At 39.6% G+C, this 14917-nt stretch overlaps 1 protein-coding gene across 1 annotated transcript in view; it reads left to right on the plus strand.

The window, feature by feature from the left end:
* Nucleotides 1-759: 759 nt before the first annotated feature.
* DZANK1 (double zinc ribbon and ankyrin repeat domains 1) overlaps nt 760-14917 on the plus strand; it is a 21312-nt gene continuing 7154 nt past the window's right edge. Inside the window, 13 exon segments of the mRNA XM_010014192.1 lie at nt 760-868; nt 1506-1626; nt 2453-2570; nt 2951-3047; nt 3800-3924; nt 4468-4553; nt 5237-5354; nt 6734-6847; nt 7890-7982; nt 10475-10594; nt 11385-11549; nt 12166-12394; nt 13546-13663. Of these exon segments, the coding sequence (XP_010012494.1) occupies nt 760-868; nt 1506-1626; nt 2453-2570; nt 2951-3047; nt 3800-3924; nt 4468-4553; nt 5237-5354; nt 6734-6847; nt 7890-7982; nt 10475-10594; nt 11385-11549; nt 12166-12394; nt 13546-13663 (1613 nt within the window).

Genomic DNA, 14917 nt, shown 5'->3' on the forward strand with positions numbered 1-14917 from the left:
GCACTGATGAGTAGCTTAAGAGATGTTTCTGGTGGATTAAAGTGTTGGTTACAGAACAAATGCTTCTAGTGTAGACACGTTTCCTGGCCCTGAGTATAAATTCCCAAGATCTAGAGTACATCTTTTTGTATTGTAAAATGTTATCGTGTCCAAATGCAATTTTTCATTCTTCAATTGTGTGACATGATAATGGCTATGTAAATTATGATAAATCACGTTTGGCACCTGTTTTATGGGTATATTCTTAATGCACACAATAGCTGAGATAAGCTTAAGCAGTAGCTGTCTTGCTTTAGCCCTTTTCAAGACATCTTGTGTATATTCAAATGGCTGCGATGAAACAAGAGGCTGGCTCCAATCTGTCATTAGGGTGGAGATACTTCCCTGTTAATCAGGCCTATCATGTGTTGTTGATGTATGATGCTAAAGCTGTTTCACTGGAACACAGAAATCAGACTTGGGTAAGGAAGGTTAAAGTGACATGAAAGCAACAGTGCTCATCTCAAGCTTTGCTCACAGTTCTAAAACAGGAGGATAAATTGGAATTGAGAAGGTCATTAGGACCTTGCTCCTTTTTGGTGTGAAGATCATGCACGTATTAATGAGAAATAACAGTTTAAAGAATCTAGTGTTCTCTCTTTTAAGAGAAAAAAATGAAGACAGGAATCAAATTCAAAGTATGACTCAACACATTCTTCTGGTTAGAAAAATTATTGTCTGCCTTTTTGTTTTTCTTCTTAAAGATCACTGTGGAGAAAAATGACGGCTGGCTCTGTCTCAGTTCCTCAGGTCATACCACTTCGAATCCCTCTTCCAGGGAAGGCTAAACATGAAATAGACACAAATACTCTTGTAGAAATAAAATCAGGTATGAATAAAAGCTCTGATTCTAGGTAAAAACTTCTGTGTTCATTTGAAACTTTTAGCCTCTATACTTTTGTTTGTGTTTAAGGATGATTTTTACGAGGGAGCGTCTCATTAATGAACTTACGAAATTAACCAACATGTTTTGATACACCAAATATACTCAAACTTAATTTTATGTATTCAAACTATTATTGACATATGAGTTATTTCATATATGTTAGCAGTCTTAATTGCTTCTTAGGCTGCTGCATTTCACTTTGACTGCAATAATAATGTGTGAAAGTATCACGTGACGGGCTCACCTCAAAGGTTTTCCTTACAATTTTTGAAATGTCACCTTCTATCATGGGAGCAAGTATCTTTTCTGTCATTAGAACAGACATGTTGTTGCAATGTCTTCATGCAAAGCCATTGCACAGCTACTTTGTGAAGAGTAACTCGTTTTTCATGGGATGAACAGTTTTGGTCCCAAACATTCAGACATTTATGGAACTCATTTATTTTGTTATGTGAGAAAATTCACAGAAGTGAGTACTTTGAAGTGTAGAGCTCGTTTTTCACAGGTTGAATACAGTTTGACTTACCACTTTCTCTGTCTCTTTCAGATACACCTGAGGTCTCTATTTATTACACTTTAGATGGAAGTAAGCCAGAACTCTTTAGAAAACCTGGCTGTGGAGAGCAAAACACTTTTAAGTATAAGGGTCCTATCATGTTACCAGCTGGGAAAATAATGGTTAAAGCACTGGCAGTTACAAAGTACGTGTCCTGTTTTATTTAGTTGTATTTTGGCAAGGGACAGACATCCTAACATGGCCTGGATCCGTGTTGTCTAAAGCACTCCATACCTCACAAACACCCCTTTCCCCAACCAGTCTGCCGTCAAAGTGATCTTCATGGGTTGCATTGACTTCACTTTCTCATTCACTTTATTCATTAGGTGTTTGTGCGGTTGGATTATCATAGAAACATGTTTGGAAGGGACCCTAAAGCTCATCCAGTTCCAATCTCCTGCCATGGGGCAGGGACACCTTCCACTAGAGCAGGTTGCTCCAAGCCCCTGTGTCCAACCTGGCCTTGAACACTGCCAGGGATGGGGCAGCCACGGCTTCTCTGGGCACCCTGTGCCCGGGGCTCAGCCCCCTCACAGGGAAGAATTTCTTCCTAATGTCTCATCTCAATCTCCCCTCTGTCAGGTTAAAGCCATTCCCCCTTGTCCTGTCATTGCAGGTATTGCAAATGGGAAAAAAAGTCTTGCTCTCCTCTATTTTCTGCAACACTGGCAAACACTATCACTGCAGAAAGCAGACACAAGAATATCAAGAGTTTGACTTGTAAAAGATGTTGAGGGATTAGAATATCAGTATGTTTTATTGATAACTTCTTTTCATGCACATTCTAAACTTAAAACAAAACAAAGGAGTAGCTCCTGAGAGTGTTGCCCAGGATTATACTTACCAACTGAATAATGACTTGCAACCTTGGAAGGGCTGTTCCAGCAAATGAGCCATGTTCATCAGTGATTCACTTGTTGCTGCACATGGGTTTGTGGAATGTCTATAGCTTCGTGAAAATTGATTTTCAGGGACTGCAGGGAGAGTACAGTTGTAACAAAGGTGTTTCTGGTAGAGTACAAGCAGCCAAATGCCCTTTTCACTGTTGAAGAGGATGACAAGGATCTCCTAAAAGATAGCACCACTCAGGTAAGATTTAGAAACTGTAACCCCTTATGTGAATATAAAATGTTGTATGTATGATACAACTTAGAGATTAAACCTTGACTGCCTATACTTCTAATACATTTTATTTTCTCTGTTTGCCTATCTTTGCTGCATTGGTCCTTTTTGTAATGTTTAAATTTCAAGGGAACATGTTTGGTTTTTTTCTTTTTTTTACTGGTCTTTCATGACCAATTCAGGTCAAATATTTAAAAAATACATTTAGAATTTTAGCTTTTCAAATGCTTGCATCAAAATAAATACCCTAACCATGTACTTTGAAAATCATAACAAATAAATATAGCAGAGGTGATTAGGGCAAAACCAAAAGTTTCATTTAGAATTCAAATGGAATTACTTTTTAGGAGAGGAAACGTGGTATATGTATTACAAAACCAAAGAAGAATGGAGTCAATGTGGAAATCAAGCCTGCCTGGAGTGAAGCATCTCAAGATTTTCAAGGTGTAGTATTCATAAAGCTGAAATAGACTTCTGTCTTAGCTGAAAGTAGTGTAAAGTTTTCCTCTTATATCACTGGTAAAATATGGGTATTTTTAAAACCATCTCAGAAGACACAACATCTTCTGGGAATTCCAATTTAGATTGCTCAACACTGCAAATAGAGAACAAAGATTACCTTCCATACATTTCACATTACCTCCTAAAGCCATACTTAATTGTCATTCATTTCTCAGCAACATGATGAGGCCCAGTCAATATTTCCCTTTGTGCCAGAAAATGCTGTTAAATTGATGGGATTGCAAATCCTTTACAGAGTTCTTTATTGAGAGTTGCTTGCAGTGAGATTCCAAAATAGATACACAAAACAGAAATGAAAGCTTGACCCAGATTTTCTCTATAGATAAAGCCTGTTCCGTGGTAACAGCAATGGGACTTGTTTAAGAGCAGGGAGTTGTATTAATGTTTACTCATTAATTTCTCTTAGGAGCTGAGGTTTTTTTGAGCATGCAGGAAGACAACTGTAAAGAGAGAAAAATATAAAAGTAAGCTCTTTCAGAGACGAATGAGATTTCTTCTAGATTAATAGCCTGTAATTCCATGCAGTTTATTTGAACCCGAAATCTGGATGTCAAATGCATTTTAAAATATGCTTAGCTATTGGAATTTAAAACAAGGGCATGTAGTATTCATGTTAAGATATATGGTAAGTGCATGAAGTTAATGACAGTGGAATAACACTATTGTAATTTTAGACTTGGAAACAGAAACGAAGACTACTCACAGGTCCCTGCAAGGACCACAGCTCTTTGCCAGCCATTTGGAAACAGCAGAGTACAGCGAGGAATCTGTCTCAGCACCACCAATAGAGTCACTACAGGTAAGCAAATAGGTGTTGAGGAAAACTGTAAAAGGCTGTCATCAGAACTGAGCTCCAAAACAATACAGATGTGAAGATGTGTGATCATACTCATATAATCTCTCAGAAATTAATGCCTTGGGCTATACTATACAGTACTCATTTAAATTTGCTGGTAATGACATGCTAGGAAGGCCCAAAGCAAAACAATTATCAGTAAGGACAAAACCAGGCAAAACAAATTAACAATACCTGCATTCCTACTAATTTTCTCCTAATGCGTTACTGAATCTGCAATTAGCAAATACTTATTGCTATATGTTGGCAAGTTGATATTTAATGTTCAGTAAAGGTGTCTTGGAAGTAAGTAGTGATTTATTTTTATTGGAAGAAGCTGTGGATCTTTAGTGCAGCTAATGGGAAATCAAGTGTAGTAGATACTCCTTAAAGCAATGCATTTCAGTGCAGTTTGTCTCAGATAACATCTTTAGCTGATTTTTGCTACTCTTATATACATTTTGCAAATATTTGCTTACTCAGGCTAAAGAATAACTTTTATTTCAGTTTGCTAGTTCTCCTGCAGTGACTAGCAGGAAAAGCTTAGCAAGCACGCAGCTGTCAAGGATCCAGAGGGAGACAGATTTCCTCAAGTAAGTGACTTCTCCTTTTAACATATTCGTCCTTGGAAAGTAACTGAGCAACTGCCTTTTGCAACTAAGTTGATAATACTGTGGGGCTCTATAAAAATAAAGAAGCAAAGACAGACTCTGGCTCATGATTGGATAATATGATCTAGGTAGGGCTTTGAAAATTCTTTCTTTTGCATGTAGTTTTATTTGCATTTCACCATAGACAGTTATCAACTATCTTATCATCTTTTAAAAGAAAATTCCTAACACCTGTAGGATCAGAGGGAAAGCTGTCTTTTCAAATTGGAGTACAGCCTTCACTGCTGTAGGTAAAAACTGCTCATGGGAATAGTCTCACAGAACATTAATGCTTATCAGTACTGAAAGAGTTCTGTGATCTACATCAGTGTTTCCCCATGATGCAGCAATGAGGCCTGATACAGATTGTATGTCAGGAGACTTTACTTCACATGGTGAGGAAGAAAGTATGAAACTCCATAGGAGCCAGAGAGCTTTCTACCTTGCAAAGGTGTTCAAAACCTCATGTCATGGATGCTGGAGCATAGTCTGATGGACACCACAGCCTGGAAACCACAACTGAGAAATCAGTGACCTAAGTCCTGTCACAACAAGTTCCAGATTATTCATTATTATGCAGCAGTACAATACCAAAACAAGCTCAGCCAGTTTGCTCTTATTTTCAGATGTGCATGCTGTTCTGCACCTCGCCTGTCTGACCCATTGGCTCACTTCTGTCAGGAATGTGGATGTCCTGTCCCACCTGTGACAGTACGTTGCTATCCACCCCCTGAAGGAGCACAGGTCAGCAAAACATCCTAACGATCAAGAAATTATCTTTGGAGAAGACAAATTCTTCAGCAAATTACACATGCAATGCTGGCAAAACCATAAGTCACCCTATCATAGTCCCAACACCAGAGGAATGTGGAGCTGTTGAAGTGAGTCCAGAGAAGGCCACGGAGATGCTCCGAGGGCTGGAGCAGCTCTGCTCTGGAGACAGGCTGAGAGAGCTGGGCTGGTTCAGCCTGGAGAAGAGAAGGCTCCTTAAGGGGAGAACCTTAGAGCAGCTTCCAGTGCATAAAGGGGCCAACAAGAAATCTGGAGAGGGGCTTTGGACAGGCGCTTGTAATGACAGGACAAGGGGGAATGGCTTTAACCTGACAGAGGGGAGATTGAGATGAGACATTAGGAAGAAGTTCTTCCCTGGGAGGGTGCTGAGGCCCTGGCACAGGGTGCCCAGAGAAGCTGTGGCTGCCCCATCCCTGGCAGTGTTCAAGGCCAGGTTGGACACAGGGGCTTGGAACAACCTGCTCTAGTGGAAGGTGTCCCTGCCCATGGCAGGGGTTGGAACTGGATGAGCTTTAAGGTCTCTTCCAACCCAAACCAGTCTGGGAATCTATTTTGTTCAATACCTTTAGCAGTGGACCTGATGTAGTTCTTAAACAATGGGCAAAATTAACCATAGATTCCTTCAAGTGCCATATATTTTGAAAAGGGAAACAATGAAAAAGTAAATTGTTTTATTTGTCAGTGCCAGGAAACATTACCAAATTTGGGTTCCTCCTCATCCTGCAAGAACGACCACTGCATCTTCAGGACCTGCATATGTATTTTATCGCAGTGCTAACTAGTGCAGGTAGTTAGTAACTAGTGCTTATGTTGTAGCTGTAGAAGATCCATCTAATATGCCTGAAACCTTAAATGGTGGCATGTGTGGGCATATATGTAAGAACAGAAGGTTTTTAGTGAAGCCTGTAACTGTCTTCTCTAAGCAATTCCCAAGAGATAATAACCTGATGTAACAAGTCAGGGATGTAATTGTTTTGCCTGTATCATCAGAAAGATGTCTGGAGCAATGCTGTAGTTTCGAGTGATGACTGAGAATATTCACCACCTCTTTAGATTAGGTTCATAATTAGGATGATTTCAACTACTACATTTTACAGTAGCTATTTAATTTTACTGAAAATTAACTTAGTACCTTTCTGGCATATTTTTAGTTTTCAGTAAAGTCACTCTTTACAGTTGTCTTCATATTTTCTCAATAGCCTTTTATCCGTATCAGCATCTGTGGCTGTCAGTTGCTATGTTTCCAGTGACTTTGCTGCTGATGTAAACTTTAACCAGGAAAATACTGATGATAACCTTTATGACATGCTGTGATGTGGCTTTTTCTTCAGATGGCACCATGTCTTGAATGCAGACATCTTGTGCCAATGAATACACCCTCTTGCATTGTATGTGAGTCGCCGATAGCTCCACAGCTGCAGCCCCAAACCAACATCTGCATAAAGGTAATTAAGAATAAATCTAACAAAAGAGCAGTTTACCTCCTGGCATGCATTTTTCTAACAGATGACTTCATTACAACTATTTTGAGCCAGCTTGGTTTTGTATAATTTCATTATGACAAATTTAAGAGTTAGTAGGATTAAAGGTAAACCCCATAAAGCTCAGAAAGGTGTATTGAAGAGCACATGATGTAGCAGCGTGAATGACAGGAACATGCGCACTTGGGTTCAGTAAAGAGAGATTCCATGATTCTATAATTTCTGGCTTTAGTATTACTAAGTATTTTAAGTTATTACCTTATTTGATTGTAAGTGCTTAGCACAGATGAGCTGGCAAGACTGGGGCAGTGGGTAGATGCCCAAACTGTTAAAGCACAGACTTAGTGATCCAAAAGTGCTGGTGGGCTTAACTAAACAAAATGTGCCCTACAAGACACTCCCTGCCCAAGGGCACATAGGGGTCTTCCTGAACCCCTCCAGTCAGGGAAAAGAGTGTGAGGAGGAGAGAACTGATACTGCATGTCCACAATTGGTAGATTATAGACATTGCCCCAGATACGATGTTTTATGGCAGCCTTGATGTAGGTGCAAAGGCAGATCCGAACTGTTGGTGGCAACAGTCAAAACAGCAGACTCATTATTTTCAGCTCTGCTGGAAACTCGCTGTTAATAGTGACTGTGCTAGGGCACCCTCAAGGGGAAAACAATAATTTTCCTTGCAGATACTGGACTTTCTGATTTATGCGAATGCAGTGACTAAGCAAACTGACACTAGTATATACAGAGATCTAGAGGTATGGATGCTGGATCTCCTGAGGGGACTGTGCCATAATTTAAAATAAATTGTCACCAGGACTCATAGATGTGTGATGAGCAGACAGTATTGCCTAACTAAAACCTGAAGCTCACAGCACAGACCTTAAGGATCTCTTCTATCTGCAGGGCTGAATAACTACAGCACTCTGTAGGATCAAGTCCTCTTCTTATTAGCGTGGTTCACAGTTTTCAAATAGTATGTGAAATGTATTCTTTCTCTATTTAAAAGGGCAAAGTAATTTGTCAGGCGTGTGGCACAGGAAATCCTCTTCACCATAAACACTGTGTGACTTGTGAAAGCAAGCTGCCTGAAATACAGATGGTAAGGCTTCTTCCATCAATCACACTGGGGTTAATCAAATCAAAGCACAACATTCTCTTTCTTTGGAAAACTGAAGCCATATCCCTGTGTCCCTATGTTACAAAAACAGAGATTCCCTCCCCCATGGGATATTCAAGCCCAGTGCTCCCACAGATGCTCCATCACAAATGTTCACTAGTATATACAGAGATCTAGAGGTATGGATGCTGGATCTCCTGAGGGGACTGTGCCATAATTTAAAATAAATTGTCACCAGGACTCATAGATGTGTGATGAGCAGACAGTATTGCCTAACTAAAACCTGAAGCTCACAGCACAGACCTTAAGGATCTCTTCTATCTGCAGGGCTGAATAACTACAGCACTCTGTAGGATCAAGTCCTCTTCTTATTAGCGTGGTTCACAGTTTTCAAATAGTATGTGAAATGTATTCTTTCTCTATTTAAAAGGGCAAAGTAATTTGTCAGGCGTGTGGCACAGGAAATCCTCTTCACCATAAACACTGTGTGACTTGTGAAAGCAAGCTGCCTGAAATACAGATGGTAAGGCTTCTTCCATCAATCACACTGGGGTTAATCAAATCAAAGCACAACATTCTCTTTCTTTGGAAAACTGAAGCCATATCCCTGTGTCCCTATGTTACAAAAACAGAGATTCCCTCCCCCATGGGATATTCAAGCCCAGTGCTCCCACAGATGCTCCATCACAAATGTTCAGCTAAACATAAGTGTACCTTTGAGTTCCTCCTGTGCAAGTCAGGATTGTGTATGCCATTGGGCAAGCTCAGACGACTCTTAGAAAATAGGTAGTCTTGGCTCTAAGGAGTTCATGCTTGTGTTCATATTATTTTCAATTACAATACAAAACTTGATTGTCTACATCAGGAAGACCATTCTCATTGATTGCTGTTAATTTGTGAAAATAAAATATTCTTTTACCTTACTTTTCTTACCTTCATTGCTGCTTCCTCTGCATACATACAGCTACTATGCTTGTATTTGGCTGTGACTCTGCACAGAGGTGAGAAAAGCAACAATAAATGTCCCCCCTAAAACAGCTGCCAGTTTCAACTCCCCATTTAGTTTGCTCACTTGGTTCTCAAAAGCCTTACATGAAAGCCTTATGATACATTTAACTTCTTCAGGTTGTGATGAATACAGAAATGAGAGAATGATCTGCAAATTAAAAATCTTCTGATTTATAACACAAACATCCTGAGTTCTAAAACTGTCAGTAGCTAGAGACAAAGGTCTCTTGTACAGCCACTGAGGTGTTATTTCACAGTGAATTTCAGTAGGAAGTTGTACTTACCTAAAATAGATATCTGCTTAGTGCTTCATTGCTTGTAGATATTAAGATGTAGCTGCATGTGTAGCTAGACATATGCCTTGAATGATGAGACCTGTAGTAGCTAAGGGAGAAAGTTAAGTACTTACAAAGAACTATTGATAGTAATCAGAAATTTTACTACTAATAATGGTTAATTAGTGATAACCAATAGTGATTCCTGAATAATTAATAATTAGTAACAATTCTGATGTTACTACTAATGGCTATTAAATAATTTAGATTTAGAGCATATTTAGATTTGTGCTTCTGTAAATTTTACCTTCCAAGCGAATCCCAAAATTACATCATTGAAATTGCAGATGAAAATAGGGCTATTGCCTGTTTGCTTATTTGCTGTTGTGGTGTCTGTAATCACAATAATTTTCATGAGATCTGTTCCTTATCCATATTCCTGATTTGCAGAGAAGATAAACTGCATAAGCCCTGAGGCAAAACCTAACAAAACATTTTTAAGACCCCTTTGTCCTAACTAGGATCTATACTCAGTCTCTAGAAGTTTCAGCTGAAAAATCTCTTTCCTTTTGCATACCCGTGTAAGTTAATTGTAGTAGAAGCCAGGTAATGTGTAACTTGTATGAGGTAAGAAAGTGCAAAAAAACCCCTGCCTTAGGTAGCAAATCCCAAAGTGAGAGAAAACTCATTGTCTGAACACACTCTCACTGCCACACTACTACAAAGAAAGGTGCAAAGAAGTTGTGTTTGGGATTGTGTTTTGTGTTTATCAACAGGGAAACCTCCATCTTAAGGGCCATATTAGTACATACTTGTAAAAGGACACCAGTGATAAGGATTTTTTTTCCACCCTAGTTCTGCTGAAAATATTTCAAAATTAATTAATGCCACATTTTACTGTGGTTTTGTAATGAAAAAAAAATACAGGTCAGATCCAAGTCAGCCTGATGCTTATTCTAAGTTGAGCAACCTGCTCTAGTGGAAGGTGTCCCTGCCTGTGGCAGGGGATGAGCTGTAAAGTCGCTTTCAACCCAAACCAGTCTGGGATTCTGTGATGCTTCTATGAAATAATTCTTTTAGGCTGAATATTACTTAATGTTATCAAAGTAGCTTGCTCTTTCCCCTTATTTGGCTTGTGACCTTCTTTCATAAGAAGTATTTTCTCCCTAATTCTTGTTTTGTTTTAATTAGCCCATGTTTGGAGGCACCCCCCCACCATACCACAGCCAGCAAAGCAAGACAGTTTCATGCTCAAAATGCCATCGCGTTAACCAGAGTGATGCCCGTTTCTGTGACTGGTGTGGAGCCAAGGCATGTGCTATCCGTGTTTGTGTCGACAAATCTGTTTCTACTCAACAATTTCAAACTTCTCTTTGCAAAACTCTGTCAGTTAGTACACAGCATATTACTACCAAAATACTGAGAGCACGTAGGATTATGTAAAGAAAAATGAAAGGCTTAGATGACATTCTGACCCCACATCAGTCAGCGACTGAAGGGTTTAGTCAAATCACCATGGGTCAATAAGCATCAGGTCACTTGATAGGCAATAGCTGCATGTTATGGCAAAGTAACTGGTCCAACAAAAGGTCAGAGTATAGGCTGATCTAGAGCAAGTTCTCCCAAAACTACTCTTTTTCTCTGTGAGCTGAGTCTGCATAGAAGTTGAAACATTCCCCTCTGCCTACATAACCACTGGTCCTCTGCTGTACTGTGGGGACTCCAGGGGTGGTGGTGGTAGAATTTAACTGGAAAGAATAGCAGTCAATATTCAGCATCAGAGCACCAGACTGCATCAGTAATTACAGGGCTTTGCCAAAGAGAATAGGTATTTTTGAAACTTTATGTTAAAATAACATACCATAATGATAGATCTGTCTGAAAAACATTTGCCTCCATAGCAGAGTGCTGAGATACCTGAGGAGTTACTGTCTTGCATCTACCAGCGTGTTAGCAACCTGTTATCCTGGTTAATATTACTTACCTAATAGCTTTAGGTAGTGCTGCTTTACTTCCTCTTAATTTATACCACTGCTTTTATCATCCCTGAACCATGCATCTGATGTTTCTGTAGTGACAAGTGTTTCATTGAACTTTCCAGCCTGGACCTCCTCCATCCTACTTTTCTTGTTTTAAGTGTGGTACAAACAATCATCCATACGCTCACTTCTGCGGATCCTGTGGTGTTTACATAGAGCCCCCATCAAGGGTGGGTTCTCCCAGTGGTAGTCTCATGGATGCTGGGGACTCACTGGTGGTTTCTGAGGTAAGACACAGTATTACAAAGCCAGGTTTGAAGACAGCTAAAAGCCTAGTCCACTGTGGGTGGAGATTGGCACAACTCCATTCACTTCCTCTTTGAGACAAGGCTATGGCCTGGGAACATGCTGAGGGCAAAACCAAGGATATGTTTATATTGAGAACTGCTTTCTGCCAAAAAGTAGCCTTAGCCAAAGGCCTTAATCCAGCCTTATTCTAAACAGCAAAGTGAGAAACAACCAACTTTTCAAAAGTCTTATCTCTAAGTATTTTTATCTTATTACCTGTAAATTATTTGTGTCCTGCTGATACAAGGTATTCTTTCATGCATATGTAATCTGTTTTTAAAACTCTGCTTTTAAGAAGAACATAATACTTAGCCAAGGCCAGCTTTTGTCCTGCAAAAGCATACATACTGCTGGCAATTGCGGAGAATATTTGTGATAAGTTGCATCATTGTTACAGACTGGTAATTAAAATCAAGACTTGTTAATGATCCTTCCTGCTAGCTTTTTCATTCCTGGACAATTTTGTGTACTGGTCTAGGCAATTTCTGCTTGTAAGCCATTTCAGTCTATCTGATTATATTATACACACTTTTCCTTCCCTTCCACCCCCTACAGTCTAAACGATTTCAAGCTCAAGTTGCCTGGCAGCCTTTTCCTATTTCCTTGCCCAAATCAAGGGCAGAACTAAAAGAAAGAGAAGATAAAGGAACCCAAACCATTGGACTTTTTTACCCATCTAGCAAACTGTTGGAAAAGAAGGAGCTTGAGCTGATTGCACAAAAAGAAAAACTGGAAAAGATGAGTGATCATAAACCTCTCCTGACAGCTATTAGTCCTGGAAAAGGTTAGGAGTTTTGATTTTATGTTTTCTAAACAAAGATGCAATGTGTGACCTTGCTTTTTCTTGAAAATTTTATAATCTTGGAAAATGCCATCAGTAGGACACTGATTTACATCTTTACAAGCCTGTCTTTCCACCAGTCACTTGTAAATGCAATGCATTAGAATTCAGTCACTGATCTCCATCAACAGCTACACTAGCAATAGATCATAGCATTGAAAAATATGATGAGGCTTGTGTATGTGAAGAACTTGTCTGGGGTCCTGTTATGGAATAAACTGTGGAAGTTTTGGAAGCAAAGGGAAGTAAACTAGAGAAAGGGATTCTTAAGCAAGGTTACAAAACCCAGGGTTGGTAGAAACCCTAAGAGCTCTTGTAGGCCCCTATCTTCTGGCCCTGCAAAGGCATCAGTATATCTACATCACTCGTTGCAGAGTCTGTCCATGCACAGACTCCTGTATCAGTACTGCAGACAACTTTGTTTCACAGTCCCTGGTTTGGTCAGTTAGTGCTTCATGGGATCACTTGACTGCTGTCATTAAGAAGTTTGCAATTTTTAGAGATTTTAGTTTTACTCTCCTGGGAAAACTTCAACTTCAGTTTTCAGTTTTTAAGGTCCCTTCCAACCCAAACCATTCTGTGATTTTATGATATAATTAAAAGGCACTTATCTGGGGAAAGTTTACACAGACCAGAATGCTATACAGGCTGAGTTTCTATGACTGCAGTTTTCAGATTTGGCTGTTGTTACCTGTCAGTAATCACAAACCAAATCAGTTCAACAACACACAACTGTTTAATTGCAGTATTAGGGGTTGGTTGGTTGGTTGGTTTCTAATCTTGTGGAATAGCGTGAGATTCCCCTTCACATGGGGCCAGTTTTGATTCCCAAGGACAATTCCAAGGTATAGTTTTATTGTGAATAGAGGTGCCCTAAGAATTAATTATAACCTGTGGACAGATAGCATTTCACCCTTTTTTAGGGTATAGCTTGCTTCTAATTTTCTTGATCAGATGAAGTTCCTGAAGAAAAATCCAAATCTTTTGGTTTTGTCCCAGTGGAAATATGATCTTTTAAATCATCTATCACATGAGAAGAAATATTAAGCACAATTTTAGGATTTTTTTTCTCCTCCTTAACTCTCTCTGATAAGGTTACTGGAGAAAACAGCTGGATCACATCTGTGCTCACCTTAGAAGCTATGCTCAGAACAACCTTGAATTCAGAGCACTGATTGGAGAACCTCGAATGGGAAAGGTAGGAAGGAGCTTGTGAGTAGTATCTTCCTATGGAGTGTCATGAAAAGATTATTATGGCTGCTACCTAAACTCTGGAAAAATAAATGTCTCCCTTTTCTTCAGACCTTGACCTGTTTGTGTAATTTGTCTTGTTTTGTTTTCCATTTTCTGCTCAGACTTTTACTGAAGATTTTTTTTTTCTGCTTTCTTTCCTACGGCAGTTTCTATTCTTCTCTCACCTCAAAGCTGTATGAGAAGTGATGGAAGCGAGAAAGCCCTTACTCAGCTGATTTACAGTATCCCACAGCAGGCAATCAAGAAAAAGAGATCACTAGAGTTGGTCAGTTAAATAAGCTCTGCTAGAAATGGGATTTAGATGATATGCTTGCCTCCGCTCAGAGCTAGATAATACCAGCAGATAGCAGCAATTCTCTTTGGCTATATAGTCTACTTCTAGTTTAAACGAAACCAGTTTTACAGGAACAGGGTATTGTTTTCCTTGCTGGAGATGTAGTCTCCAGGATGTCACTAAACTGCATTAAAATGATTAAAGGGGTGATAGCAAGAAGGTGGAAACTAGAGATTCTAGTCCTAGGAGATAGGGCTGGGATGACTGAGAGATCATTTGGTCCCTGTCCTGAGGGAGGATCAACTCTGCCTAAACTGTTCCTGACGGATGTTTGCCTTGAAGCTTTTCAAACTCACCAACAATGGAATTTCACAACTGCCCCAGGCAGTCCATTTCTGTGCTCAATTATCCTTGCTGTTCAGTGCAGCACTGTATTGCTTGCTTTGGCAGCCCTGCTGGGTTAAGGAATTGAATCCCCTCACACTGCTTCCTAGGTGCTGCCAGCACATGTGGCTATGTCCTGTGGACTGGCTCAGAGACTGACCAAGGCTAAAAATAACTCTAGGGGGAAAAATAGGCCATCAGTGCTACTACAAAAGCAGCAGAAAAAGTAACAGAAGTGATTCAAAGTAGATGCCAACTATCTGGGTTTAATGCTGCTTTTTTGATTTTCATATGAATTAGAAATATAATTAACCTTATCTCAAAAATCTCTACCTTCTGCAGTATAAACCTCATCAGCTTCATTCCACTTCTTTATAATCCACCATGCTCTCATTTTTGTATAACTTCAATAGTCTTCTTGCCAGCAGTATTGTCTCAGTGAACTGATACAGAATCAAAGAATCGTAGAATCAGACAGGTTGGAAAAGACCTTTAGGATCATCCAGTCCAACCATTCCCCAGCACTGCCAAGGCCACCACTAACCCATGTCACT

This window comes from Nestor notabilis, unplaced genomic scaffold, assembly GCF_000696875.1.
Source record: "Nestor notabilis isolate BGI_N333 unplaced genomic scaffold, ASM69687v1 scaffold5835, whole genome shotgun sequence".
Taxonomy (NCBI): Eukaryota; Metazoa; Chordata; class Aves; order Psittaciformes; family Psittacidae; genus Nestor; species Nestor notabilis.